This window comes from Dendropsophus ebraccatus, chromosome 9, assembly GCF_027789765.1.
Source record: "Dendropsophus ebraccatus isolate aDenEbr1 chromosome 9, aDenEbr1.pat, whole genome shotgun sequence".
In the NCBI taxonomy this organism is placed as follows: Eukaryota; Metazoa; Chordata; class Amphibia; order Anura; family Hylidae; genus Dendropsophus; species Dendropsophus ebraccatus.
Genome location: NC_091462.1, coordinates 79,693,214 through 79,719,901, shown reverse-complemented (window position 1 = coordinate 79,719,901; position 26,688 = coordinate 79,693,214). Strand labels below are relative to the sequence as shown.

The following is a 26,688-nucleotide window of genomic DNA, read 5'->3' as shown; positions in this document are numbered from 1 at the left end:
CGGCCACATTTGGGCCGTGAAAATGAAAATATTGTATTTTTTATTTTCACGGCACATGTTCCACATATGTGCCCGTCACCAGTGGGGTCCATATGCTCACTGTACCCCTTGTCGGATTCCTTATGCGGTGTAGTTTCCAGAATGGGGTCACTTGTGGGGGGTTTCTACTGCCCTGGCAGCACAGGAGCTTTTTAATTGCGACATGGTCTCCATCCTCCATTCCAGCCTCTAAATGGCGCTCTGTCCCTTTGGTGGCTTGCCCTGTGCCCATATGGCACATTATATCCACATGTGGGGTATTTTCGTACTCGGGGGAAATTACCCTACACGTTTTGTGTTCACTTTCTTTTTTAACCCTTTGAGGACCAGGCCCAAAATGACCCAGTGGACCGCGCAAATTTTGATCTTAGTGTTTCCGTTTTTCCCTGCTCCCCTTCTAAGAGCTCTAGCACTCTCAGTTTTCTATCTACAGGCCATGTAAGTGCTTGTTTTTTACAGGAATAGTTGTACTTTGTAATGGCGTCATTCATTTTACCATAACATGTATGATGGAATTCCAAATATATTATTTATGAAGATATAAATAGGTGAAATCGTAAGAAAGAATGCAATATGGTAACGTTTGGGGGGTTCCTGTGTCTACGTAATGCACTATATGGTAACAGCGACATGACACTATTATTCTATAGGTCAGTCCGAACACAACCATATGCAGGTTACACAGATTCTCTAATGTTATATATATATATTTTTTTATGAAATCCTTTTTTTTGGCAATTAAATATTAATAAAATGGGCCTATTGTGACGCTTATAACAGTTTTATTTTTTCACCTATGGGGCTGTATGGGGTGTCATTTTTTCCGCCATGATCTCTAGTTTTTATTAATACCATATTTGTGAAGATCGGACGTTTTGATCACTTTTTATTGATTTTTTTTAATATATAATGTAACATAAAATCGGTAATCTGCGCACTTTTTCCCCTCTTTTCGTGTACGCCGTTTACCGGTCGCAATGACGCTTGTTATATTTTAATAGATCGGACAATTACGCACGCTATGGTATATTATATGTTTTATCTATTTATTCATTTTTATATGTTTTATTTATATAATGGGAAAGGGGGGTGATTTAGACTTTTATTGGGGGAGGGGTTTTGGGGTAGTGTGTTAGTGTTTTGAACTTTTTTTTTTTACACTTTTGAAGTCCCTTTGGGGGACTTGTACATACATTACTTTGATTTCTACACTGATGAATGCTATGCCATAGGCATAGCATTGATCAGTGTTATCGGCGCTCTGCTCATTGAGCCTGCCTGTGCAGGCTCAGTGTAGCAGATCGCCGATCGGACCGCATGGAGGCAGGTAAGAGACCTCCAGCAGTCCGTTTCAACGATCGGGACCCCCGCAGTCACACTGCGGGGGTCCCGATCTGTAAGTGACAGGGGACTCCCCCTGTCACTTACACTTAAACGCTGCGGTCGCGCCGCGATCGCGGCGTTTAAGGGGTTAATGACACGCGGCAGCGCGATCGCTGCAGCGTGTCATTACCGGTGAGGTCCCGGCTGCTCACTGCAGCCGGCCCCCACCTCCTATGAAGCGCGCTCCGCTCCGGAGCGCGCTTCATAGCGGGAATAACACCCATGACGTAAGGTTACGTCATGGGTCGTCTGGGGACAGACTTCCATGACGTAACCCTACGTCCAGGGTCGTCTAGGGGTTAACTCCTTGTGGAAAAGGAAAAAATCAAGGCTAGACCAACATTTAGTGTTAAAAATGTTTAATTTTTACACTAAATCATTGATCTTGTCTTGATTTTTTTTCATTTTCACAAGGGGTTAAAAGATAAAACAAAATGCTAAATGTGTAGAGCAATTTCCCCTGAGTATGGAAATACCCCACATGTGGACACAAAGTGCCATGCGGGTGCAGGTTAAGCCTCCAAAGGGAATGAGCGCCATTTGGTTTTTGAAAGCTGGATTTACCTGAAATGGATTTCGAGGGGCCATGTTGCATTTAAAAGGCCCCTGTGTTGCCAAGACAGTTGAACCCCCCCACAAGTGACCCCATTATGGAAACTACACCCCTCAGGGAATGTAACAAGGGGTGTAGTGAGCATATGGACCCCACTGGTGACGGGCACAAATGTGGAACAATATGGCGTGAAAATGAAATATTAAATTTTTTACACTATAATGTTGGTTTAGCCTTAAATTTTTCATTTTCACAAGAGGTTAAATGAGAAAAAAAATGCAAAATGTGTAGAGCAATTTCCCCCGAGTCCGTAAATACCCCACATGTGGACATAAAGCGCCATGTGGGCGCAGAGCAAGCCTCCAAAGGGAAGGAGCGCCATTTGGAGGCTGGATGTGGCCAGAATGGATGATGAACGCCATGTCGCATTTACAGAGCCCTCGTGCTGCCAAAACACTGGAAACCCCCCCCACAAGTGACCCCATTCTGGAAACTACACCCCTCAAGGAATCTAACAAGGGGTGCGATGAGGATATGGATCCCTTAATGACGGCCACATTTGTGCCGTGAAAGTGATAAAATGAAAATTTTCCCTTTCACGTCACATTGTTCCACATTTGTGCCAGTCACCAGTGGGGTCCATATGTTCACTGCACCCCTTGTTAGATTCCTTGAGGGGTGTAGTTTCCAGAATGGGGTCACTTGTGGGGGGTTTCCAGTGTTTTGGCAGCACGAGGGCTCTGTAAATGCGACATTACCCTTGAAATCCATTCCAGTAAAATCCAGCTTCCAAAAGCCAATTGGCGCTCCTTCCCTTTGGAGGCTCGTGCTGCGCCCGCTTGGCACTTTATGTCCACATGTGGGGTATTTCTGTACTCGGGAGAAACTGCGCTACACGCTTTGTGTTTTTTTTTTTTTTTTTTTTTTTTTTTTCCTTTTTATCCCATTGTGAAAATGAAAAATTGAAGACTAGAACATCGTTATAGTGTAAAAAATACATTTTACTTTTTTCACGCTACATTGTTCTGAAAATCTGTGAAGCACCTGTGGGGTCCAGATGCTCACTGCACCCCTTGTTACATTCCTTGAGGGGTCTAGTTTTCTAAATGGTGTCCCTTTTAGGGGTGTTTTTTAGGTTTTGGCACCCCAGAGCCTCTGCCAACCTGAAGTGGTACAGTCAGAAATGACCAAATATAACGGAGCCATTGAAATGCACTAGGCGCTCCTTTGTATCTGAGGCTTGTGGTTCCGTCAAACAATGCATTAGGGCCACATATGGGTTATTTCTATAAACTGCAGAAACGGGGCAATCAATATTGGGGTGAATTTCTCTAATAATAAGTTTATAAATATGAAAAATATTGGATTACAATAAAATCTCTGCACAGAAAATTAAAATTTTCAAATTTCTCACACACTTAGCTTTATTTCTATGACTCCCCTAAAGGGTTAAAACACTTTCTGGATGTGCTTTTTCAGAGTTTGGGGGGTGCAGTTTCTGAAATGGGGTGCTTTGTGGGGCTTTCTAACATACAGGCCCCTCAAATACACTTTAAGGCTGGGTTCACACTATGTATATTTCAGGCAGTATTTGGTCCTCATGTCAGGTCCTCATAGTAACCAAAACAAGGAGTGGATTGAAAACACAGAAAGGCTATGTTAACATAATGTTGTAATCAGGGTGGATAAAAATCAATGATTTTTTTAAAAAAATCTAAAAAATCGGATTTTTTTGATTTAAATCGGATTTTTTTTATTTAAATCGGATTTTTTTCAATAAACTGCTTTTTGAGGAAAATATTTTACCATCCAAAGGTTCTTCCATCATGAGATAAAGCGGAGTTGTTTAACTCAGTAGAATAAAGGCTGTATATGTTCTCAAATGTTACAACATGAACAGAGTTGAGAAAAAGACCTTAATCCTATTGTTCTACAAACCTATGAATACAGAATCATCCCCTTCAGTACCAAGTCCAAGAAGTTAGACAATATGTTTCTGATTGTTTGGACAATTTTTTTTTTTTTTTTTTTTGTTTAGCCAAATTAGTTAACATGGATGTTTGTTTAAGCAAATAACGTATGCTGTAATGTTGTTATTGTTTCAGTTGAATAAATCCATTTAAATTGTTATTAAGTTCAGGATTATTTTTCTCCTTCCTAAGTACAACAGAACAGTGGTGTCCAAATATGAATGATTAACCCATTAAACTGGGGAGAAAAAAGTAATATAAAAAGTGATTCTAAAAATCTTCATCTACTTGCATGTTAAAGTAGCAAGAACTAGTTTAGGTAGAAACTTTGATTTAAATCACTGATTTAAATCAAGCCTTCCTGACTAGTGATTTAAATCGTGATTTAAATCGTGATTTAAATCAGTTTGATTTAAAACAAATCCACCCTGGTTGTAATTGAGTGGATGGCCGTCATATAACGGTAAATAACTTCCATTATTTCAATACAACATCCGTTGTTTTAAAATAACAGCAAATATTTGCTATTAAATGACGGCCATACACTCAATTACAACATTATGTGAACAGAGCCTTTCTGTGTTTTCAATCCACTCCTTGTTTTGGTTGCTATACAGTCTCAAATATACGTAGTGTGAACCCAGCCTTAAACCTGAACAGGTCCCTAAAAATATCTGATTTTGAAATTATACTGAAAATTTGGAAATTGGCTGCTTATGTTTTAAGCTTTCTATTGTCTAAAAAAAATGAAAGATCGTTTAATAAACGCCGCCAACATAAAGTAGACATGTTGCTAATGCTATTTAATATATAATTTATGTGGTATAACCACTTTCTGTATACGCAAAAAAGTTGGAAAAATGCATTTTTTTAAAAAATTTTCAGGTTATTTGTTTTTTTTCCCCATAAATATTCGTTATAAATATCGACTCCAATTTACCAGAAATGTAAAGTACAATATATCACGAGAAAACAATCTCAGAATCAGCCGAATAGGTAAAAGCATCCCGAAGTTATTAATGACTAAGTGACACTGGTCATATTCATAAAATTTGTCCCTGTCATTAAGGCCATTTCAGGCTCTGTCCTTAAGGGGTTAAAATAATATTCCCATCTGGGACCTTGCTATGACTGCTCGCTAGCTAGAACCACTAGTAATACAGAGGCTGTCGCGCTGTGCTATAGCGATAGGCAGCCTACTGTCTTGGAGTTCATGAATTATGATGCAGGGAAGAGTTTAGTCTGTGATTATACATCCAGCATACAGACTGTATATTCTTTGGGTTTAGAGTGTTCATGTTGTGCTGCAGCCAATAGTGTGAGAGGTGCAGGGAGTGAATCCACTTTGGCATTTCTGTTTCAAAACAATCAGGCCCCCAAATGGCAAATTAATTAGATTTTTCAGCAACCCTAGATTTACCTAAAACCATGTGCTTGAGGCTTGAGGCTCTTACACACAGCAATTCCTTGGCCATTGGGGCCACAAACCGCCTGGTTTGCTGTGCCATTATGTGGCAGGCGATATCTAGCAGATGGGCTGCATGAACATTCCTTTTTTTGCTCCTGTAGCCCTGGTTCACAAGCGGCAGTGTATACTAACCAGCCACGCTGCCTGTGATCTAGTAACTGGCTGTCCGGTCCATGTGTCTGCTGTATCTTCAAGCCCCACCTTTTCCGGCTGTTTATAATTTCGTTGGGAATGGGGAGTGGGGGGGGGGTCATTTACACCTTTTTATAGGGTATGGTATGTGAGAACCAGAGACATGAGGTACACATTACATAACCTGTATGGTAAAGAGCAATGTTCCTGCATTGTATAGAATGTGGACAGCTGTCACTGGAGCTCTGCTTAACTATATTATATAACAGAACACAATGGCATCTTTTGTCTCTATGACTGCACAAGCCGGCTATGCATGTTCACCTGCTGGCATAGGTCAGCTCTGCCAAGGGCACACATAGGGCTGAGTGTTTTTTCTCCCTTGCAATGTTTCCTGGCTGTGCTTATATGTGTGTGTAACCACACGTCTGTGAGAAGAATTCCTATTAGCCAAGTAACATTTGATCAGTTTTATGGAGCGTCTATAAAAGTCTCTATTCCTGAGTGGCTGAAGCTGTGTTAGGCGGAGACTTTCCTGATCCCGTCGGGAATAGAAACCAGCAAGACATTGATTAGTCTTGTGAAATGTTTGGAGGCCCTAAGATAGAAGTCTCTTATAGAGCAGTTTCTGCTGAAATCAGAAAATAGTCATTAGATATTAGTCTGTGTGTTTCTCCTCCTCTGGCAGCTACTTATATAAATAGGAAAAGGATGAATATATTCTTTGTCTCTTTCCGTAATGACTAATAGCCGCAATTACTGGTCTCACAGGGTCGTCGTCCAGCACTTTCAGACTATTAAGTAAAAACCTTGCCTTTTTTGTGTCAGTCCTGCAGTATAACTAGGTAAAATTGCCGTTCAGGGTTCAGCAAAGCAGAGTGACCACTCCCATGGGAGTTTTACAGGCAGCTAATGGCCATTACTGGAACAGACCGACATAAATAGTAGACGGCCGGATTGATTATTTAAAGGGGTTGTCTCATGACATCAACACCTCTCTGTATCAGTGTATAGGCCAGCCCCCATACATAGAGCCTCTGCCTGCCCATACATTGTATTGATACAAATGGCTGGCATGCAGTGCTGCAGCTGCCCTTTAGGGAAATGTTTTACTAGACCCTTTTAGGAAATTATAGACTACAAACAACTCTCCTCCAAAAGCAAGAGTCACCCATCTATAGATGGCAATCCTGGAATGCTAATGTGCATCTTCCTATGTAAATGGACCAATTAATGATGAAAGCAGAGGGACGCATGAACAATCCACACTGTGTATAAGGAGCCTATTACAGGGCTCAACCAGGTGCTGAGCTACAAGGATGGGCAGTCGTTTAGATGGCGAGAACAAAGGGGGAGAGCTATCAAACTTGGTGTAAAGTGAAACTGGCTCAGTTGCCCCTAGCCACCAATCAGATTCCACCTTTTATTTTCCAACGAGTCTGTTAGGAATGAAAGATGGAATCTGATTGGTTGCTAGGGGCAACTGAGCCAGTTTCACTTTACACCATGTTTGATAAATCTCCCCCCAAAAGTACAATGAGGTAAAATTGCAGGTGCCTGATCCTTCTCTTCCTGATATCAGGGAGGTGACCAAAATCCAAATACTGGTTCAAACATTTAACTGGTAAATACAATTACTGACCAGTTCGTTTAGGCCACGTCCCCTTTAACATGCCATACTGCCTATTTGTCACTTGTAGCTGCCTCAGAGACACATAAGGTTATAAGATGAAACAAAAGTAGGCGTCTAAAATAGTGCAACATATCCAGCATTAGTACATACAAAGTAATGAAGGCAGTGAATGGAGAAGACTACTAAGGGGTGCTGTGACCTAACTTCACATCTATCCTGGCCTGTAACATGGCGGAGGGGGCGTCTGGGTTATGCAATTTACAAATATCAATTATGAAATGATCTGTAAGTGTTCAGTAACTGGATGTAGATGCAGAAAATGTTATACTGGCCTGTATAATTCCCAGTGGTCCAGTGTTGCTACCCCTGTGGTCCCTGCTGGTGTTTCCCACAGTGCCATACATCTACATCATGATGCCTGCAGCCAGTCCCATGCCTCTGCTGGTGTGGTGTTCATGTCTGGATCACCTAAGTGCAGTAATCACAATCTACAATGGTAATAAACAAAGGCCAGTGGGAAGCATCAGCGCTGGGCTGGGGCAGGTTCCCTGACATTTAAGGGTGGTATTACACGAAGCGATTTTTTTCAATTAACGATTAACGATAAACGATCTCCAACGATCGCAATAGCGGTTGCCTAATAATCGTTCGTTTTACTACACGGAAAGATTATCGGTTACATTGGAGCAACAAAATTCAAGAACACTCCCCTTTCAATTTGCGAATGAACAGGGAACGGCTAACGACATCTTATTCAAACGAACGATGTGCGAACGATGTGTAAAAGACAAACGATAAAAATAGATTCAAAACCTATTAAACGACCAGCGACCAATCGTTCGTCGTTTAATCGTTGTCTACTATTACACTTAAAGATAATCGTTCAAATACGACCGATTGAACGATTATTCGAACGATAATCGCTTCGTGTAATACCACCCTAACTCTCTTCTTGGAAAACCCCATAGGTCAAAATGGCAGCTTGAGTTAATCATAAACAGGCCCATAGCCAGCTGAAGAACTACTGCCACCCAGCCAGAATTGGACCCTGCCTATAATATCTGCATTATGCAGCATCTGAGGTCTTTTTGCTACTACATTGCACATTAGAGAAGTTGTCATGTGTATGTAGTCATGTATTCAATGGTTCTCAAAGCTCATAGTCAAACACTATAAATACATCCCTTTTATCTCCATTTCACGGATGACTGGCATCTCATGTGACGGGACATATGTGAAGGCTGAAACCCTGGTACCCTGTAGAAAGGAAGTGGGCCTCTTCTCCGAAAGTCCTGGAGATTACCCTGCAGAGTTCATGGAGTTCATTATGGGGCCCTTGTGGTGGGGGAAGTAACTAGAAAGGTGTGTGTGTATGTATGTGTGCGTGTGTGTGTATGTGTATATATATAATATGTATGTATAGTTTTATTATTTTTTTCTGATTATTTATTCCCCAGTTGGTTTTACTTTATTTGTGTGCAGCTCTTCCTAAGTTGTTGTTGTTGTACTGGAGCCACCCCTGTAGTGAGATCTGTTTACAGGGCAGTCCGTTTCTGTGCTCTGTCTACCTAAATATAGATGGGAGTTACACAAAACCTACATAAAGCAGCACTCCTAAAATAAGCATTTTGTTTTCTGCTTTAGTAATCCCAGTATGGTAGTCTTAATTAAATGGCTTGTAATTCTTGTTTTCAGTGTTTCTTACCATTTCCATCTTTCCTTCAGTTTCCATATTGGCAGCGATCTTGAAAGCACCTTCTCCCTGAGGAAACGGGCTCTTTTGCACTTACGTGCTTAGTAATACTACCCTATTGTTACTACAGATAGTCACCTCTGCCTTCTACAGACCCCTGTAACCTACCGGAGGTCACTCCAGGATCTGCTATATATTTGCAGAACAGTTGTCTAGACAATGAAAAAAAAATTCTACCAGTTCTACTTTAAAGACAACAGCAAGTCCTCCCAACTATGATACGAACAAAGTATGTGTATTATTTGTACCTCAGATCCTGGAGCATTTTTTCTAACTATATAGATAGCTGGGAGTAGCTATGCATCCAGTATTAGCGGTCAGCAACCAATGTATTTTCTGTATGAGTACTGCCTGTGTTATTGTGTCCCACAAACATTCTGTATGTGCTTACCAAACACAGTCACTTCTAGACTATGCTCAGTGCATTGAAAACAATGGTTCTGGTGTAGGTATGCAGTGATCTATATTGTTGTGTACCAGTTTATTTTTGCAGTTGGGGTTTCACACTGCCTTGATGGTGTTTGCCACAACAATAGTAAAATAGTTTTGCGTGAAGTATAAGTAAGTGTATTCACGGCCCTTACTGGCAGCAGCTCCCTGTGTACCTCATAGAGCTAAAATCAGACTCCTGTCCTCCAACCTGTGCTGTCCTGCTCTGTGATGATTGTGTCCATAAGATGGTCGACATGGAGGAGCATGTGACCATGCCCCGCCTTTAGTGTCTTCAGTGGCTCAGAGGTAGGCACTAGGGGGCGGGGGCATGGTCATATGCTCCTCCATGTCAGCCATCTTATGGACAGACTCACCACAGAGCAGGACAGCACAGGCTGGAGTAGCGGTGTCTGATTTTACCTCTGAGGTACACAGGGAGCTGCTGTCAGTAAGAACAGTACACTCACTTATACTTCACACTGAACTATTTTACTATAAAGTGGCCAACCCTTTTAAGTTTTTGCAAAAGCTCCGCAGCCAGATGTTAGCTGGGAGTCAATGGAACTTCATGAGCTGACATATCATTTTTTTTTTTTCCCTGTGGCCTTTTTCTCTTCTGGCATGATTATTATTTTTTTGGCTCTGTGGCAGTTTTTCCAAAATGCAGCATAGTGAGGGTTTGGCATTTTTCCCCCTGCAAACTGTGACCTATTTCTCCCATAGAGTTCAATGGAATCCTTTGATTTGTCTCAAAAACTTAAGTCAAGAAAGGCAAGATAATTTTTGCCAGTTTTTTTCCCCCCTTCTCTCCTGGAGATCAGAAAACCCCCATAAAAGCTGTGTGGGAATTTTATGTATAAAAATATTGTTGGAATCAACTAGTAATGTGTTTTTTTTTGTTTTTGTTTTGTGTGTTTTTCTTAAATAGAAATTTGAGAGTCATAAGAGCGGACAGAACTTGGGCCATGGTCTTGGGCCATGTAGCGTTTTCCAGAAAAATGACACATTTTTGTGTGGGTGGGGGTTCAGGCAGCTTGATTCATTCTTCTCCTATGGGCCTCAATTATTAAATTTTTTGTGATTTAAAAGAGAAAAAAAAGATTTTTAGTGTGTAAAGCATGACAGGAAAATATGCAAAGTAGTTCTTTGGGGCCACCTATTAGCGGTATGATCCTCCAAGAAGCTTCAGCATGGGTCTGGGAATAAACCAGGTCAGAACTCCCCCAGAAAGAGAGGAGATCCATCTGTAGATGGCTGCTCTGGGGTTTTTCCTCCGTCTGCGCTGAATCACCGTACACATCATGTATGTTTTTCTAGAACACTAATTGTAAGTAATTCTTATCTTCAATCTCCTTCTGAAGAAATTCTGGCTTGGCTTGTTCTCTGCTATGTACTGAAGCTGCTCGGAGCTTAACCATTGACTTAAAGAATTTGAAAAAAAAATTCACCAAAAATGCATAAAACAAAACACTGAACGCTTACTTTGTATATATGTAAAGGTTTTTGCTATGTAATAGCCGGTAATCTTCATGAAGGAATGCCCTTCTTCCCCTCCAGAGCCCTCATGGCGTACGCTGTGCATGATGACTTGACACAGCATGACTAAGCAAATCCTAAGCACTCGCTGCCCTCTCCTCAGTCTGTGTCTCCTATGAAACCCTCTGTGCTTTGTTGTGTATACACAATGCTGAACGCTGTGAATTAACTGCTCTGTAAGTGCCTGGACATGGGCCAGACCCCTGGGATTTACACCTACTATTAAAGCGGTGACTGTGTGCTTTCTAAGGGGGAGAAGTGAGTGTCCTATTGCTAGATAGCAGAACCCACCCCTCCCATCTGTGGAAAATCTACTACACTAAACTGCGCTCACTTGTCTTTTTCCGCTGGTCTACACCCATGATCATGATACACCAAGAGATTACATCAGGGTTTTCTATGATAAACATATAGTTCATTCTGAAACTTTTTTTAGGCTATGTTCACACAACGTATATTTTTGTAAAACCACGGCTGTTGTACAGCGGCCGTGATGATTACGGAAATGCATGTTGCCTTGCTGTCTATGTGATCCCGGCCGGAGTGTATATACATGGTATATGCTCCTGCCGGGATCCCTAGTGGCCCTGCAAACAACTGACATGTCAGTTTTCTGTGGCCGCTGTTCTTTGAATAGCGGCCGCAGAAAACCCTGTCCGTTCACGCTATGGAGCAAGCGGATCCGGCCGCACACTCCATAGTGTGCAGCGGGGAGTTCTGATGCGGGCGCACACTGATGCTCCTGCATTAGAACTCTGCGGCGCTACAGAACATCCGGCTTAACTGCAGTACTGGCCAGGATCTTTTCAGAGACTGGCCGTTCCGTGACCTGGCCAGGTCACTGTTCGGCTGGTCGTCTACAGTGTGTGCACATATGCTTAATCTGCATTTAGTTTTATGGAATGGCTGCCCCCAAAGAATACTACAATCAAAGTTGCTATTAAAGAGGTTGTCTGGTTCCTGGTGTCACATTTTGCCCACAGGAACTACCCCATACCATACATAATCATTGATTGAGATGGGTCTATTTCTATTTGAGGTTGGGGGTGTAAGGGGTAGGTGAATAATGCTGCTTTATTATTTTTACACCTACCCCAATGGAGAGAGCCCCTTTTAACACTTTTACTGTAGATTAGATTAGTTATTCGGGGGAGTGTTGTGTGTATGCTCTAAGACCTGTGTAGAGGTCATTGTGCAATGAATGGAAGGAGGTGAGCTGTAACTTTCACCTATTGCCTTCTGTTATCTATATAGTTGTAACCCTGCCCTCTCAACTAAAAGTCCACATACACACTATACTTTTGTTGCTAAATAGTGGGTTTGAACGTCTCAGCTGTGCCAAGCATTCCTATGTATGGGGAGGACAGGCAGACGATGGGAGAGATGACTGACAGCTGGTCGTTTCGCCATCAGTTTATGAAGGTTCATGGCCACCCTTAGGCTATGTTCCCACACAGTAAGAGACCGGCCGTTCCGTGACCCCGGCCGGGTCACGGAACGGTCTCTTTTTGCCCGGATCATCTCGGCCGGTAATTAAGTAACAGCCGGATGATCTTTGCAGCTGCAGCGTTCTGATGCGGGCACATCAGCACCGGCCCACATCAGAACCTCCCACAGCACACAATGAAGCAAGCGTCCGGAGCCGCTCGCTTCATTGTGTGAACTGACAGGGTTTCCTACGGCTGCAATTCATTGAATTGCGGCCGCAGATAACTGACATGTCGGTTGTTTGTGGAGCCGCACGGGATCCCGGCCAGAGCGTATACAATGTGTATACGCTCCGGCCGGGATCCCATAGATCAACAGGCTATGTTGCACTTCCCACAAAGTACGTCCGTTGTTGCCCATTTTTACGTAGTGTGAACATAGCCTTAGGATGTATTCACACTTACCTAGTTTGCAGCAGATTTCAAACTGTGAGTTTTACAGCATATCTGCTGCAATACTCCATGCCATTATAGTCTATGGCCCTGCACTGTCACAGCAGTTTCTCATTCCATTATGAGAATGTAGTAACAGCCTTTAACTATTTAACTGCTGTGGGGTTAAAAATAATTGCCATTCCTTACCTGCCCGCGATCCCCTGGTGCGCTCCTGCTTCAGACTTTGGGTCCCAGCTCACTGATAGCCCACTCTGCTGTGCTGTCTTGCTACAGCCAGTGATTGGCTGTGTGAGCTGTCAGTGACCTGGGACCCGGAGACTAATTTTCAGTCATGTCTGATTCATGTCTATCTCCACCACCATCATCTGTTGGGGGAGCCCCATGCACCTTATACCGACAAAAGTGTGAGGTGTATAGGGGCCTTTACTCTTCTTTTGTTGCATCTAAAAGTTTGCACAAGAAGAAGTGGTAAAACCATTTTCTTTTGGGTGTATTACTAATAGTACTAAAAGTGAGCAGCCCATGGAATTGAAATCTGTGCTACGTTTCTGTACAATGAATGCAAAGTATAATTTGAACCATTGGTTGAGCTGTCATAGTATTTAGGTCACTTGATCTCCATTGGCAAAGATGTATCCCCTATTAAAGGAATATGTAATCCTGGTGTTCACATTATAGGTTCTTGTTCTAGAACATCACTGCCTAAGCAGGGACCCCCTACCTTACTGAGTGACTTTACTTCATTAATAATGTGGCTCACTTACGGTATATTACTTGGCAGTGCTGTGATATAAAATCCATTTTGTTACCAAAAAAGAAAATTAATAATAATTTTTTTTTATTTTTAATATAGGATGCAAATATTACCTGGTATACAGAGAACCCAGACTTCACCAAGTGCTTCCAGAATACAGTCCTGGTATGGATTCCATGCATCTACCTCTGGTTCTGCTTCCCTATCTATTTTTTATACCTCCAGCGCAATGACCAGGGCTACATCCGAATGTCACATCTCAATAAGGCCAAAACTGTAAGTCCCTATGTCTCTGGGGTGGCATCTGCTACTCTTAGATACTTGCTAGATCTCTATTAATAATGTATCTTTTATAAGCGTGGCATGTGGACTGTCATCTCAAAGACTTGTATTTTGTTTGGTTGTAGATTTTAAGCCCATTGTGACTTTTTTTCTTTCATTTGTCTCCAAATCCTCTTGTGTGGTGTGAGTCAGCCAAGTTTACTTCTGATCTCCTAAACATGCAAAACAAAGCAAACATTATTCACAAGTTTCCAGTTTTTTCATCATTAATCTTAACTTGGGATTTCCACGGAAATCTGTTTTCTGATAAAGACCTATCTTGGGTGGGAGCTGAAAGCCTCACATTTTCCAGAAAGAAAGTCACGTAATGCTCCAAAGCTCCATCTGTTTTCAGATTCTTAATATTTTTGCCATACCATATGGATCCTACACTAGTATGTATTGGAGGTAACACATATTTATGTAGATGAAAGCACCCAAAGCCTTATGTCCACCTTTTTTAGGAGTGAAAAACCCAAGAAGCCTTGTAGCCATTGTGCCTAGAAAGAGTATGCCACCACTTAGAGACTCTGTCAGTAGGTTAATTGTGTCCTATTTTAGGGTAGCATAAACTAGTGACAGAGAAGCTTTACAGAATGATGTATCACTTACATTGTTTTGTGCAGCTGATCCAGAGATTTCCTCCTGAATAACATGGACAACAAGTAGTCCTCTCCATTTATGTGCGTGAGCCAGGTAGTCCTCAATATTCATGAGAAGCAGAAAACTCCGCCCACCAGCTGCTGATTGGCAGTTATCTATCCATGCAATGTATAAGTGGTTAACTGTCAATCAGCGGGTAGGGGTGGGAGGGTGCAGCATGAAACCCATTCTCCTGCATATTAGGAGAACGGCTGAACAGAATGATGTAAGTAATACACTGAACAGTTCAGCACTTCTGTCACTAGTTTAAGCTGCTCTTATTTAAGGTGGCATTAACCCAGTGACAAATTTCCTTTAAATTTGTGCTTTATTCAGTACTAAGAGTATATATGTCGTAGTGGCTCCCAAATTTGTTCCCCTTTTCTAAGTAGAAAAGATGAGAAGCTTTGTAAATACATTGCATTATTTTTTACCCTTTGTGCCCTGAGTTGCAGATTGGATTATCTCCCAAGGTTCTCATCAGTCCATGTCTTCAATTGGGATGAAAGTATAAATTCTCAAAAACTTTTTGATTTATGTGAATTGAACTGAAGGGAAAAATGTTACATCCCCCACCTTCCCTTCATGTAAAGAGATCTGTCAGTTGCAGTTTCTGTTTCTAGCTGTGGGTACTGTTTTTATATAGCTGTTTGGGCAAGGAGACACATGGTATCTTTCATGTATCCGTCTGTGCTGCCAGAAGATAGAAAAATGCTTTCATTCTGTGGTGCAAAGCGTCTGAGACATTCCCAAGCTTCGGAAGTTACAGCTAGCTGCACACCTCCTTTCTGCCCTGACCATTACCATCCCGGTTTGATTGACAGCCTGCTGGAAGCTGGGAGTTGCTTCCAAATCTTCCACCTGTTCGCAGTCTACATCCATGGTGCAGAAACCAGTTTTGTAAGCAGGGATGGAAAGAGGATTGAGGAGGTGCTACAGCTCTCAACACATCAAGAGCTTGGGATTGCCTCTTTGATGCTTTGCACCAGACCCTAAAAGCATTTTTCTATGTTTGGAAATCAGAGACCGATATATGAAGGCTGCCATGTCTCTCCTTGCTCTAATTGCAGCAGACAAATTGGGTGTGAGTGCTGCAGCCCCCACTGCAGCCATGGGCAGAGGCCCTCGGGTGCTTAGTGTGTCCAATAACAGGACTGTAAGTGTGATATTTACTTTCCTACCACTACTCAGAATTCCTTGCAGATAATGCATTTCCCTAATACATTAGTTTGGTTCCCGTGCTGGAGAAGCCCTCCCAGCTCAGGATGAGCACAGTGACCTTCTCTGGGGACACGTTCCCAGCAGTCTACTTCTCCCTCACTGACATAAAGCCATTACAGCTCCATTAGGCTTCACTACTAATTGTTCACCAACCATTAGAGCAGTGATTTTCAACCTTTTTTGAGCCGCGGCACACTTTTTATACTTAAAAAATCCCGGGGCACACCACCAACCAAAATGGCACAAAATGACACGAAAGCAGTACATATTATACATATAGTTAATAATATAGATTCTAAGGGTGCGTTCACACCTACAGGATCTGCAGCAGATTTGATGCTGTGTTCAGTTATTTAAATGAAATCTGCTGTAGAAAATCAGCTGCAGATCCTGTAGGTGTGAATGCACCATAAATGTATTTATACTCACTCAGTGTGAAACCTGGGCCTGTTTTCTTCCCCCCCCCTGTGCTTCTCTCCTGTGCTTCTCTCCACCATACTTCTCCCCCCTACTTCTCCCCCCTACTTCTCTCCTGTGCTTCTCTCCACCATACTTCTCCCCCTGCTTCTCTCCTGTGCTTCTCTCCACCATACTTCTCCCCCCTACTTCTCTCCTGTGCTTCTCTCCACTATACTTCTCCCCCCTGCTTCTCTCCTGTGCTTCTCTCCCCCCTGCTTCTCTCCTGTGCTTCTCTCCTGTGCTTCTCTCCCCCATGCTTCTCTCCCCCATGCTTCTCTCCTGTGCTTCTCTCCACCATGCTTCTCTCCCCCCTGCTTCTCTCCACCAAACTTATCTCCCCCCTGCTTCTCTCCGCTGTTTCTCTCCCCCCTTGTTTTCTCCTGTTTCACAGGGGCACCATAGTTTGGGGAACTTTCCCCGCGGCACACCCGACCATGTGTCGCGGCACACTAGTGTGCCACGGCACACTGGTTGAAAATCACTGCATTAGAGGAAACAACATAAGAAACAACACTGGTATTGACCTGTACAGCTGTAAGCAGTAACCTTCTTCTCAATGTCTTTAGATTCTGTGAAAAAGAAGGTGATGTGCTACGCCCAATTAATTTGTAGATCTTTGTTATTAACTAGGTTAAGTGGCATTACTTTCTTTCCTCTTAAGTTTTTATTTTTTTCTTTGCAGGCTATAGGGTTCTTGTTATGGCTGGTCTGCTGGGCAGATCTCTTCTACTCCTTCTGGGAAAGGAGTCAAAGTCTTTATCGAGCTCCAGTTTATGTTGTAAGCCCCACTGTGCTGGGTATAACTATGGTAAGGAAAGTCTGGCTAATGCCTATTTGTAGTGTGCTGGATGGCAGGCATCTTATACAGTATGTAATAACTTCTCTCCTCCTGTTTTTCAGCTGCTAGCTACTTTTTTAATTCAATATGAGCGAATAAAAGGAGAGCAGTCTTCAGGTGTATTGTTAAACTTCTGGATCATAGCTCTGCTTTGTGCCATAATAATATTCAGGTCCAAAGTTCTCCATGCCTTAAAACCGGTATGTATCTGGTTCAGTAAATATGTTGTATGTCATGTAGTTGTGCATTTATTGATCAGTGGAATAAGTACAGTAAGGCTGCATTCACACATCCACAAATCTGTCCACCATTGCGGATCGACTATGAACCCACTACTATGGTGCAGGTATCATATCGCATAAGGTGCACATTCATGGCATCATAGTATACAGGTAAATACATAGAAGCATGGTTACAGGAAGATAAGCTAAAAAAAAACCATGTGCAAAACATACATAAAGTATAGGAAAGTATACTTGTAAACCAGTAAGGAGTGTAAAGGTCCAGACGTGACCCCTGCCCCAATGCACATTCCAGCAGATAGCCTTTATCGAGGGGTGTATCTTCTGGAACTGTCCACTGATCACCTCATACTGGACAATGGTTCAATCCACAGTCAAGAAAGTCCTAGACATTCACATCCTCCTGACATTACTCCACTACTCCACCTCAATTTAAACGTCCACCCCCACAGGGGTGTAGGAAAAAGTGTCACCAGAACGCTCCTCCACGTCCTTACTGCTGCCAAGTTCCTTATCTCCCTTCATTGGAAATGTTTCTCCTTCCCCCTCCTCATTAGACTTAGAATTAGGGACATTGGGGAAAAAATAAACTCTCCTCTTCCATCTCCCCTGCCAGTCCAACACATGTTCCTCTGTCCCCCATTGGTCTTTATTAACAGCCTGTTATCAATTTTCCTAGTGTCAGTGATCAGCAGCAATAAGCCATAATGCTATATATTGGCAGAAATTAAAGAAGCGACTATTTTATTTTTTTATGTATATAAAATTGGTGGGTACTTTTTTTTTTTAGGAAGTTAAATCAATTTTAACTTTTTTTCAGTAGTTTTCCCTCTACTCTAGTGTTGAGCTGTTCTCCATCTGCACCATCACCCCAAAGTATGATCCCAACCTAAAATATGGAATTTCATTTTCATGCCCCTATTTCCTTGCTGGAAACCCTTTGATCAAAATTTTAACTAAAGTCACTTCAAAAGAATAGAGAATGTTAGCAATCTGCCCAGCTTTATAGCCCAGCTGTGTCTTGTTATAGAGGGCCTGTTACATATTATACCATGTATTTGTCCCTAAATGTGTCCTGTTTGATTCCTGCAGGGTGCCAGGATAGATGGGTTCCGGGATGTCACATTCTACATATATTTTCTGTTGGTGTTGGTGGAGATGGTACTGGCCGCCTTCCCTGATCAGCCACCTCTCTTCTCTGAAAGAGTCAATGATCCTGTAAGTGATCCTGTAATCTTACTGATTTGTACTACGTCTATGCAGAATAAGATTCTCATTTTTTTTTAATGTTGATTATACTTAATATTAAGTAAGATGTACAGGACAGTTCAAGAAATTTCTGCAGCAAATATGCTGTATGTGAAGTCACCCTTGGAGGAGTATTCTGGTATACAAAACATAAAGTGTACAATACAAAGTAAAAGTGTTCAGTATATACTATTTCAAGCTCTTCAGTAGTTTCCTCCATAGTCGCTCATTATTGTTTATAGATCGTCAGCCAGGGATATGACCTGTAGTTCAGCTTGCTGGTCGCACATGCTCAGTAGTAACACCAGTAGTCGCACCAGGGGATATAGGAAGTTGAGCTGTTTAGGAAACAACAGATGGGAACTATGAGCTAATGTAAACAGCTTGGCAAAGAGGGAGAAGGTAGAGATTGGCAGATGAGAAGATGACTGTAGTGATGTTAGCAATACATGAAGGGAATTGTAGTCTTCTATCCACACAGCATGCTGCTGAAGCCATGTGCTGGGAGGGAGCACTAATGTAACCAAAAGCTAATTATATACAATTACAAAGGATAGTGCTATGCTGTGGCCTTGTGTGTAATGTCTGATACCTGGTTGTGACCTGTAACATCACTTGTGGGATCAGAATAACCTTTCCGTTACAGTTCTGTTTGTGGGTGTACAGTATGCAGATGTTGCTGATATTGCATATCACTAAACCTGTTTCTCCATAGTTTCCAGTTTCCTGTACTTGTATAGTTTCTCCTAGTTTCATAGTTTTAGCATGCTAAGCATGCACGGCCATCTGTTGCAGCAGGTCCTCTTCAGAGCTTTCAATCATTTTCTGCACCCTACGGCTAACCCCGCTAGCCATGATCTTACTCATTCCTTTTGAGGCCTGATACTCTTGTATTTTGAATGGTACAGGATTTTCCTTTCATGTACAGAAGATGACGGGTAGTGTTACCAGTGCATATAATGTTTTATCAATTCATACCAAAATTGTATATTGCACCACAGATACAGCTGTAAGCCAGCCCTAAAGGATAGACAGCATAGATTTGTTAAGTGCAACATGTTACACTAGGTTTCACAAGAGTAAAACTCATTTCAAAATATTTAGAGGGCTCCCCTGATATGTCTGGCTTGCATTCCCTCTAAAGTTACAGTGCAAATGATGTTCCTAAAACAATGAATTATGCCGTTCCTCTGTTAGCCCTCCTGGAAACGTTAAAATAAACTCTGCATTACAATCTCCCTTGTCAGTACAGGGTTCATTAACACTGTTAACAATGTTTAAAACGCCCAGTTTAGGTATACATTTTTAGGAGGAATAACACAAGGAAAATAGTTGAATGAATATAGGCCCCAGGAATGTTTTATGTGGAATGCAAGTATTTATAGACGTGTCAGGAGAGCCGACGGCCCCCTTCCAAAGGGCTGGAGCAGTGTGACTGCTGGAAGGCAGGTTTATGGTAAAGAACTTTACAATGTAATTTTCCTTAATACTGTGTGTGGACCCAGTCTAGAATCTGGCTGCCTGAGTGGTTAGTGCAGAGAGGTCTCAGCTCTGTCAGAACAGTTCAGGGACTCTACTAAGCCTCATTGGCTGTCAGCAGAGATGACCTCTATGTAGTACAGCCAGCAACTGCAGATGATTGCACATGCAAAGTTAATGTACATGATGGGACAGTAAGGGATTGCAGAGGTGTAGACCATAAATGTGTGATGGGTTATGATTCCAGAGGTCCTCTCACTCATGTTTCGCAAGCCATGGCAGCTGGCAAAGAGGAAGAATAAATGGAGAAGTGACTGCACATATGTGGGCTCTTCTACTAGACTGTATAGAAGTTACAGAGCAGCTAAGCAACCTGATAATACAGTCATGACCAAAAGTTTTGAGAATGATTAAAATATTAATTTTTCCAAAGTCTGCTGCTTCAGTTTTTAAAATGGCAATTTGCATATACTTCAGAATGTTATAAAGAGTGATCAGCTTAACAGCAATTACCTGCAAAGTCAATATTTGCCTAGAAAATGAACTTTATTCCCCAAAACACATTTCAACATCATTGCAGCCCTGCCTTAAAAGGACCAGCCAACATTGTTTCAGTGATTGCTCCATTAACACAGGTGTGGGTGTTGATGAGGACAGGGCTGGAGATCAATCTGTCATGATGAAGTAAGAATGACACCACTGGACACTTTAAAAGAAGGATGGTGCCGTTGTCTAGAGTATTGGCTCAGCATAGTGGCATTGAGGGCATAAGGGTGGGGGCCATACTGGTCAAACTCGCCTTTTTTGCGGACGATCTCCTGCTGTTTTTAGAAACCCCCCCATAGGGACTTGAAGGTGGTATTTGAATGCTTGGCCGACTTCGGAATCCGATCTGGCTTCCGGGTGAATGTGGGGAAGAACGTTCTACATGATTTATCCAAAACCCCTGGAGGACATTTTGACATCCCAGTGACTGTTAAAAGATCGCAGATATGGTATTTGGGGATTCATTTATGCCCCCAGCCGGGACAGATATATAGTCTAAACTATCCTCCCCTTTTTCAGTCCATCCTACAGGATATGGACAGGTGGAAAAAACTTCCCCTCCCCATAATGGCTCGATGCCATTTGCTGAAAATGTTAGCCTTTTCTAGGCTGCTTTACCCAATGCAGACCCTCCCCGTACTTCTGCGTCATAAGGATATTAACAAATTAAATTCAGCCTTCATAAATTTCCTATGGAGAGGCAAACGGCCACGTATAGCCTTGAAGAAACTGATGCTTTTTCGAGACCAAGGGGGCCTCAACTTTCCCGATGTCAGATCGTATAACTTAGCATGCCTACTACGCCATGGGGTGGATTGGGTGCGAGGGGGAGGACCGTACTCTAATGTCGGGTTGGAGGCGACTATGGCTGCCCCCTGGTCCTTACCGGCCATTCTATTTACTAAATTCTCTGCGATTCCGGGGTCGGTCAAGCGTAATGTCCTGCTTCGGGACTCTATATTGGCATGGAGAGCGTGCCTTAGGGGCGCGGGCATATCCTTTCTGATTGGTACGATGATGCCTCTGTGGTCACACCCAGAACTTCGTGCTGAAGTTCTCAACACATTCCATACTGAATGGAAGAGTAAGAACATTCTGACTGTCCAACATTTATTGCATCCAACTGAACACAGATACTTGACCTTTCCAGAGATGGGGGACAGATATGGATTGGGAAAGGGCCATTTTCTACTGTATAACCAAATTATGGGTTTCCTTAGAAAAAGATTGTCGAATGTAGCCCCGCTGTTCCAATGTCATTTCCTACAGGAGCTGACACAAACTGAAAACCCGTCCATTCTTTGTCCCACATCTACTGGATATTAAGGAGGTCCTCCTCTAAACCGTTTGCGCAGGGTATCTTTAAATACTGGGAAACCAAGTTGGTCAAAACGGACCTCTGTAAGCCTGTCCTAGAGGGATGGTCGGCGGTGTGCAAAGCAGTGGTGAGCGAGGCGTGGAGAGAAACTCAGTTCAAAATCATGCATCATGCCTCCTACGGCTTTTCTTTCCCGAGAACCCCTGACCATCCCGACAGGATAGAAGCGTGCCCAAAATGTAATGAAAAAAGCACTGATCTTCTACATGAACTGGTCACCTGTCCGTTCTCAAGACTCTTTTGGCTAAATTTGAAGGACTTGATGAGGGAAAAATTACATATCTCCATTCCGTTGGAGCCTTCATTCCTGGCACTCCATGTGCTGCCTGAGGACTGAGGGGTGACCAGGTTAATTCATGTCTTTGTACTGGTGGCAAAACGGTGCCTTTTAGCGCGATGGTTGGAACAGCAAATGCCATCCTCTAGGGATGTGGTGGCACAAGTGAAACAGTACATGATATGGGACCAAATGGAGGTGTGCAGATCTAAAGACAAACTGATAAAAGGGTTCTTAAAAAAGTGGAAAACTTTTATTTTATCATTTCTCTCCAGGGATGAAATAGTACATGTCATGACACCTTTTAAAGACACTGTGTCTGGTATATGCGCAGCGATATAGCCGGCACGTTGGGGAGGCTGAAAATTTAGTGGAACCTGAGGTGACCGAGACCTAACCGAGAGGAGCCGGGAGTTCTAAGAGGCTGGACGTGGGCACGGGGGAGGAGGGAGGTATGGGGGGGTTTGTCTTGTATGATATAGTTTGTTTTATGGACATTTATTTTGGGGATGTTACCCCTAAGCTTGTTCTGATGGTGGACCGTCATCTCTTTTTAGTGCATTCTCTACGTTTCCATTATGGGTCCTGTTTTGATTGCTGAATCCTTTGTTATAAATGGAGGCGAAACTGTAGGTTCGCCATGTCTATGATATTTGTTTGGAAAAATGGAAAATAATAAAAAAAGAATATTTAAAAAAAAAAGTGTCACAGCTAGAAATTGCACCTCAGTCAACAATCTATCGCATCATCAAGAACTTCAAGGAGAGAGGTTCCATTGTTGCCAAAAAGGCTTTAGGGTGCCCAAGAAAGACCAGCAAGCGCCAGCACCGTCTCAAGAGTTTCAGCTGCGGGATCGGGCTACCAGCAGTGCAGAGCTTGCTCAGGCACGCACTGTGAGGTGGAGACTCTTGGAGCAAGGCCTGGTCTCAAGGAGGGCAGCAAAGAAGCCACTTCTCTCCAGAAAAAAACATCAGGGACAGACTGATATCCTGCAAAAGGTACAGGGAGTGGACTGCTGAGGACTGGGGTAAAGTCATTTTCTCTGATGAATCCCTTTTCCGATTGTTTGGGACATCTGGAAAACAGCTTATTCGGAGAAGACGAGGTGAGCGCTACCACCAGTCTTGTCTCATGCCAACTGTAAAGCATCCTGAAACCATTCATGCGTGGGGTTGCTTCTCAGCCAAGGGAATCAGCTCTCACAGTCTTGCCTAAAAACACAGCCATGAATAAAGAACGGTACCAGAATGTCCTTCAAGAGCAACTTCTCCCAACCGTCCAAGAGCAGTTTGGCGATCAACAATGCATTTTCCAGCATGATGGAGCACCTTGCCATAAAGCAAAGGTGATAACTAAATGGCTCAGGGAACAAAACATAGAGATTTTGGGTCCATGGCCTGGAAACTCCCCAGATCTTAATCCCATTTGAGAACTTGTGGTCAATCATCAAGAGACGGGTGGACAAACAAAAACCAACAAATTCTGACAAAATGCAAGAATGGACTGCTATCAGTCAGGATTTGGTCCAGAAGTTGATTGAGAGCATGCCAGGGAGAATTGCAGAGGTCCTGAAGAAGAAGGGTCAACACTGCAAATATTGACTTGCTGCATTAACTCATTCTAACTGTCAATATAAGCTTTTGTTACTCATAATATGATTGAAATTTTATTTCTGTATGTGATAAAAACATCTAACACAAATAAAAACCAGAGGGCAGCAGATCATGTGAAAATATAATATTTGTGTCATTCTCAAAAATTTGGCCATGACTGTAGACTATCATTTTTTTTATCAGATAAACATACATTGGAAAGCCTCTTCATGAATATCTGATTTTTTTTTTTTCTTTGCTCTTTTGTAGGAAATATACTCATACATTCGCTTCTAATTCTGTAAAAGCTGCTAAAGTCCTGTAGAGCAGATGCAGGTGGAGAAGTTGCATGTATATGTATTTTATTTACATTGTAAATAGGGTTGTAAGAAGTAGAATGATCAAACATTGCACACATTAGGCTTCATGTATGACAAATATCCTAATTCACCCATAGCAGCCAGACCACTTCCATTTTAAGTGTTTTTTATTTATTTTTTTCCCTAGTGCAGCTGAGTAAACGAAAGCAGAGCTCTGATCGCTTCCTACAGGAGGCCACTTTCCTAAAACTGATACCCAAAGGCCTTAATCTTAGTACAAGGTGTTGTATTATCGCCTATTATATTAGTAAGCCTAAACAAGGTAAAACTAGAACAAGATTAAACTCAAGTATCAGTAAGTACAGAGCAGTTTGCCTGCTATCTCAACAAGTCTCCCAGGTGGTCCCTAGTGGTCTCTTCCCATGACACCAGTCTTATTTGATAGATCTCTCCCTGTGTGGATATAGGAGAGATCTATCAATCTAGGCTGACAGGGCAGGCTGAAGACACTTATATTGATAAATTGTAGTTCAGGCAGCATGGAAGTAGTACTAAATAATAATAATAATAATAATAATAAATGCTTTTATTTTTTGGATGTGGGAGGAAACTGAGTACCCGGAGGAAACCCACACAAACACAGAGAGAACATACAAACTCAGGACCCCAGCACTGCAAGGCTACAGCGCTAACCACTGAGCCACTGTGCTGCTCATGATGGCTGATTCTGTGTAAAGGACCATTTAAAGAGTCACTGTCGTGATATATATTTTTTTTTTCCCAGAAATCAATAGTACAGGCGATTTTTAAGAAACTTTGTTATTGGGTTTATAAGACAAATATGCTATTATCTGCATTTAAAAAGACTTTTCCCAGCCCCCCCCCCCCCCCCCCTTCTCTCCTTTCTATCATCCACTGCAAAATATCAGGAAATTGTGACTTGTTGCATCAGACACAACCCTGTCTGTTCTATAGAGATGGGAGGAGGAGGAGGGAGTTAGCTGGTAGCAGAGAGATGAGAACAAAGGATTACACACACACCCAGAGTATTCAGAGGTCAGAGAGGTCAGTGCTGACTGTCAGGGGAGATAGCCGGTGATGTTTTTGTAGGTTAACTCTTTGTTGTCCTGTTTTGGTGGTTTATTTCCTTTTCTCCATAGGAGAACAATGAAGACAGGGAGAGCTTCAAACTGCTTTTTCATTAAAAAAAAAAAATTTTCGGCTAATAAACCCAATCACAAAGTTTCTTAAAATCACCTGGACTATAGATTTCTGCAAAAAAAAAATTTCACGACAGTGACTCTAAGTAAAAAACAAAGAGGCACAGAAGTGTTGGGGGAAGAAATCATCTGTTCCTGGACATTGTACTGGTCACTATTACTAGCATGACCTAATAAAGACTGCTTGGTTAACATTGTCTTTAATAATTTCTTGTTCCTCCCTAGAATCCATGTCCAGAATCAAGTGCTTCTTTTCTGTCTAAAATTACTTTCTGGTGGATCAGCAGGTGAGACAGTGTAACTGTACACAATATACTCTAAAAGCCTAAATCCCAACCATTGTCAAGTTTATTTTGTGTATATTAATCCCTCTTACCCAGAAGGAATAAAACCAGTCATTCAGTGTCCTCTAAATGGAGGAGTAAGTGATCTGTAGTTTTTCGCATTAGTACACACCAGGATATTGGCTGGCAGGGGAGATGCTTTTTAAGCAGGTCAGTAAGGAGGGTGCAGGTTCTTATTGTACAGTCCTAGTTGTTCAGTGAAGACCTATTTTCCAGGCAGTGCTACATAGTATAGTCTCATTCTTTTGGAGGAGCGTCTGGTTTGGCTAGTATAAGATCCCTTTCTTCCTTCTGGAAGAGAGTTAATGTACCTACATACACAAGCAGTCTCCATACTTACAGAGGTCTGGTGAATGGTAATATTAGGCTAATGTTTCCCTTCTGACAGATCCGCTTTAGGGTGCCTTTACACCCGGATTCGCAGCGAGATCAGCTGCGGATCCAGTATCAATTCACCCCTATGATAGCATATACTCGCAGCGGGATTGACATCTCGCTGTGAATATGGACTTTAACCCCCTGCTGTCCGCAGCCCCGCCGCATCCCCCATCCCCGGCCGCATCAGCCCATCCCGGCCGCATCCAGCAGCCCCCATCCCCGGCCGCATCCTGCAGTACCTCTCAGATCAGCTGAGTGGGACCAGAGCTGGGAGCCTCACTGCCGCCGAGCAGGTACTGTATGCTCTCGGCGGCGGGCTGCAGGATGCGGCCGGGGATGTGGGGGATGCGCCGGGGATGGGCTGACAGCGGGGGGTTAAAGCACATATATGCAAGTATGTGCTATCATAGGGGTGAATGGTACCGGATTCGCAGCGGTTCTCGCTACGAATCCGCAGAAGTGAGACCCGCTGCGGATCCGGTAGGTGTGAAGGCACCCTTAATGTTTCACACTTGCAAATCTAGGGGTAGACCGAGGCTTAAAGTGATACTGTCACCCCTATTTATCACTGCTGGACAGTGTCACTGAGGTGGGCTTAGCATCCATCCATCCCCCTTGCCTCACATAATCTATTTCTATGTGGGAAA

The 26,688-nt window shown here is 42.6% G+C and overlaps 1 protein-coding gene across 3 annotated transcripts in view; it reads left to right on the top strand.

Annotated features, from left to right (window-relative positions):
* The window catches only part of ABCC1 (ATP binding cassette subfamily C member 1 (ABCC1 blood group)), a 118,740-nt gene that overhangs the window by 44,040 nt on the left and 48,012 nt on the right, over positions 1 to 26,688 (top strand). For all 3 annotated transcript variants that reach the window (XM_069983685.1, XM_069983687.1, XM_069983686.1), the window contains exons 2-6: positions 13,636 to 13,812; positions 16,862 to 16,987; positions 17,080 to 17,217; positions 18,352 to 18,477; positions 25,545 to 25,606. In XM_069983685.1, coding sequence (XP_069839786.1) covers positions 13,636 to 13,812; positions 16,862 to 16,987; positions 17,080 to 17,217; positions 18,352 to 18,477; positions 25,545 to 25,606 — 629 coding nt within the window. The remainder of the gene's footprint in view (positions 1 to 13,635; positions 13,813 to 16,861; positions 16,988 to 17,079; positions 17,218 to 18,351; positions 18,478 to 25,544; positions 25,607 to 26,688) is intronic.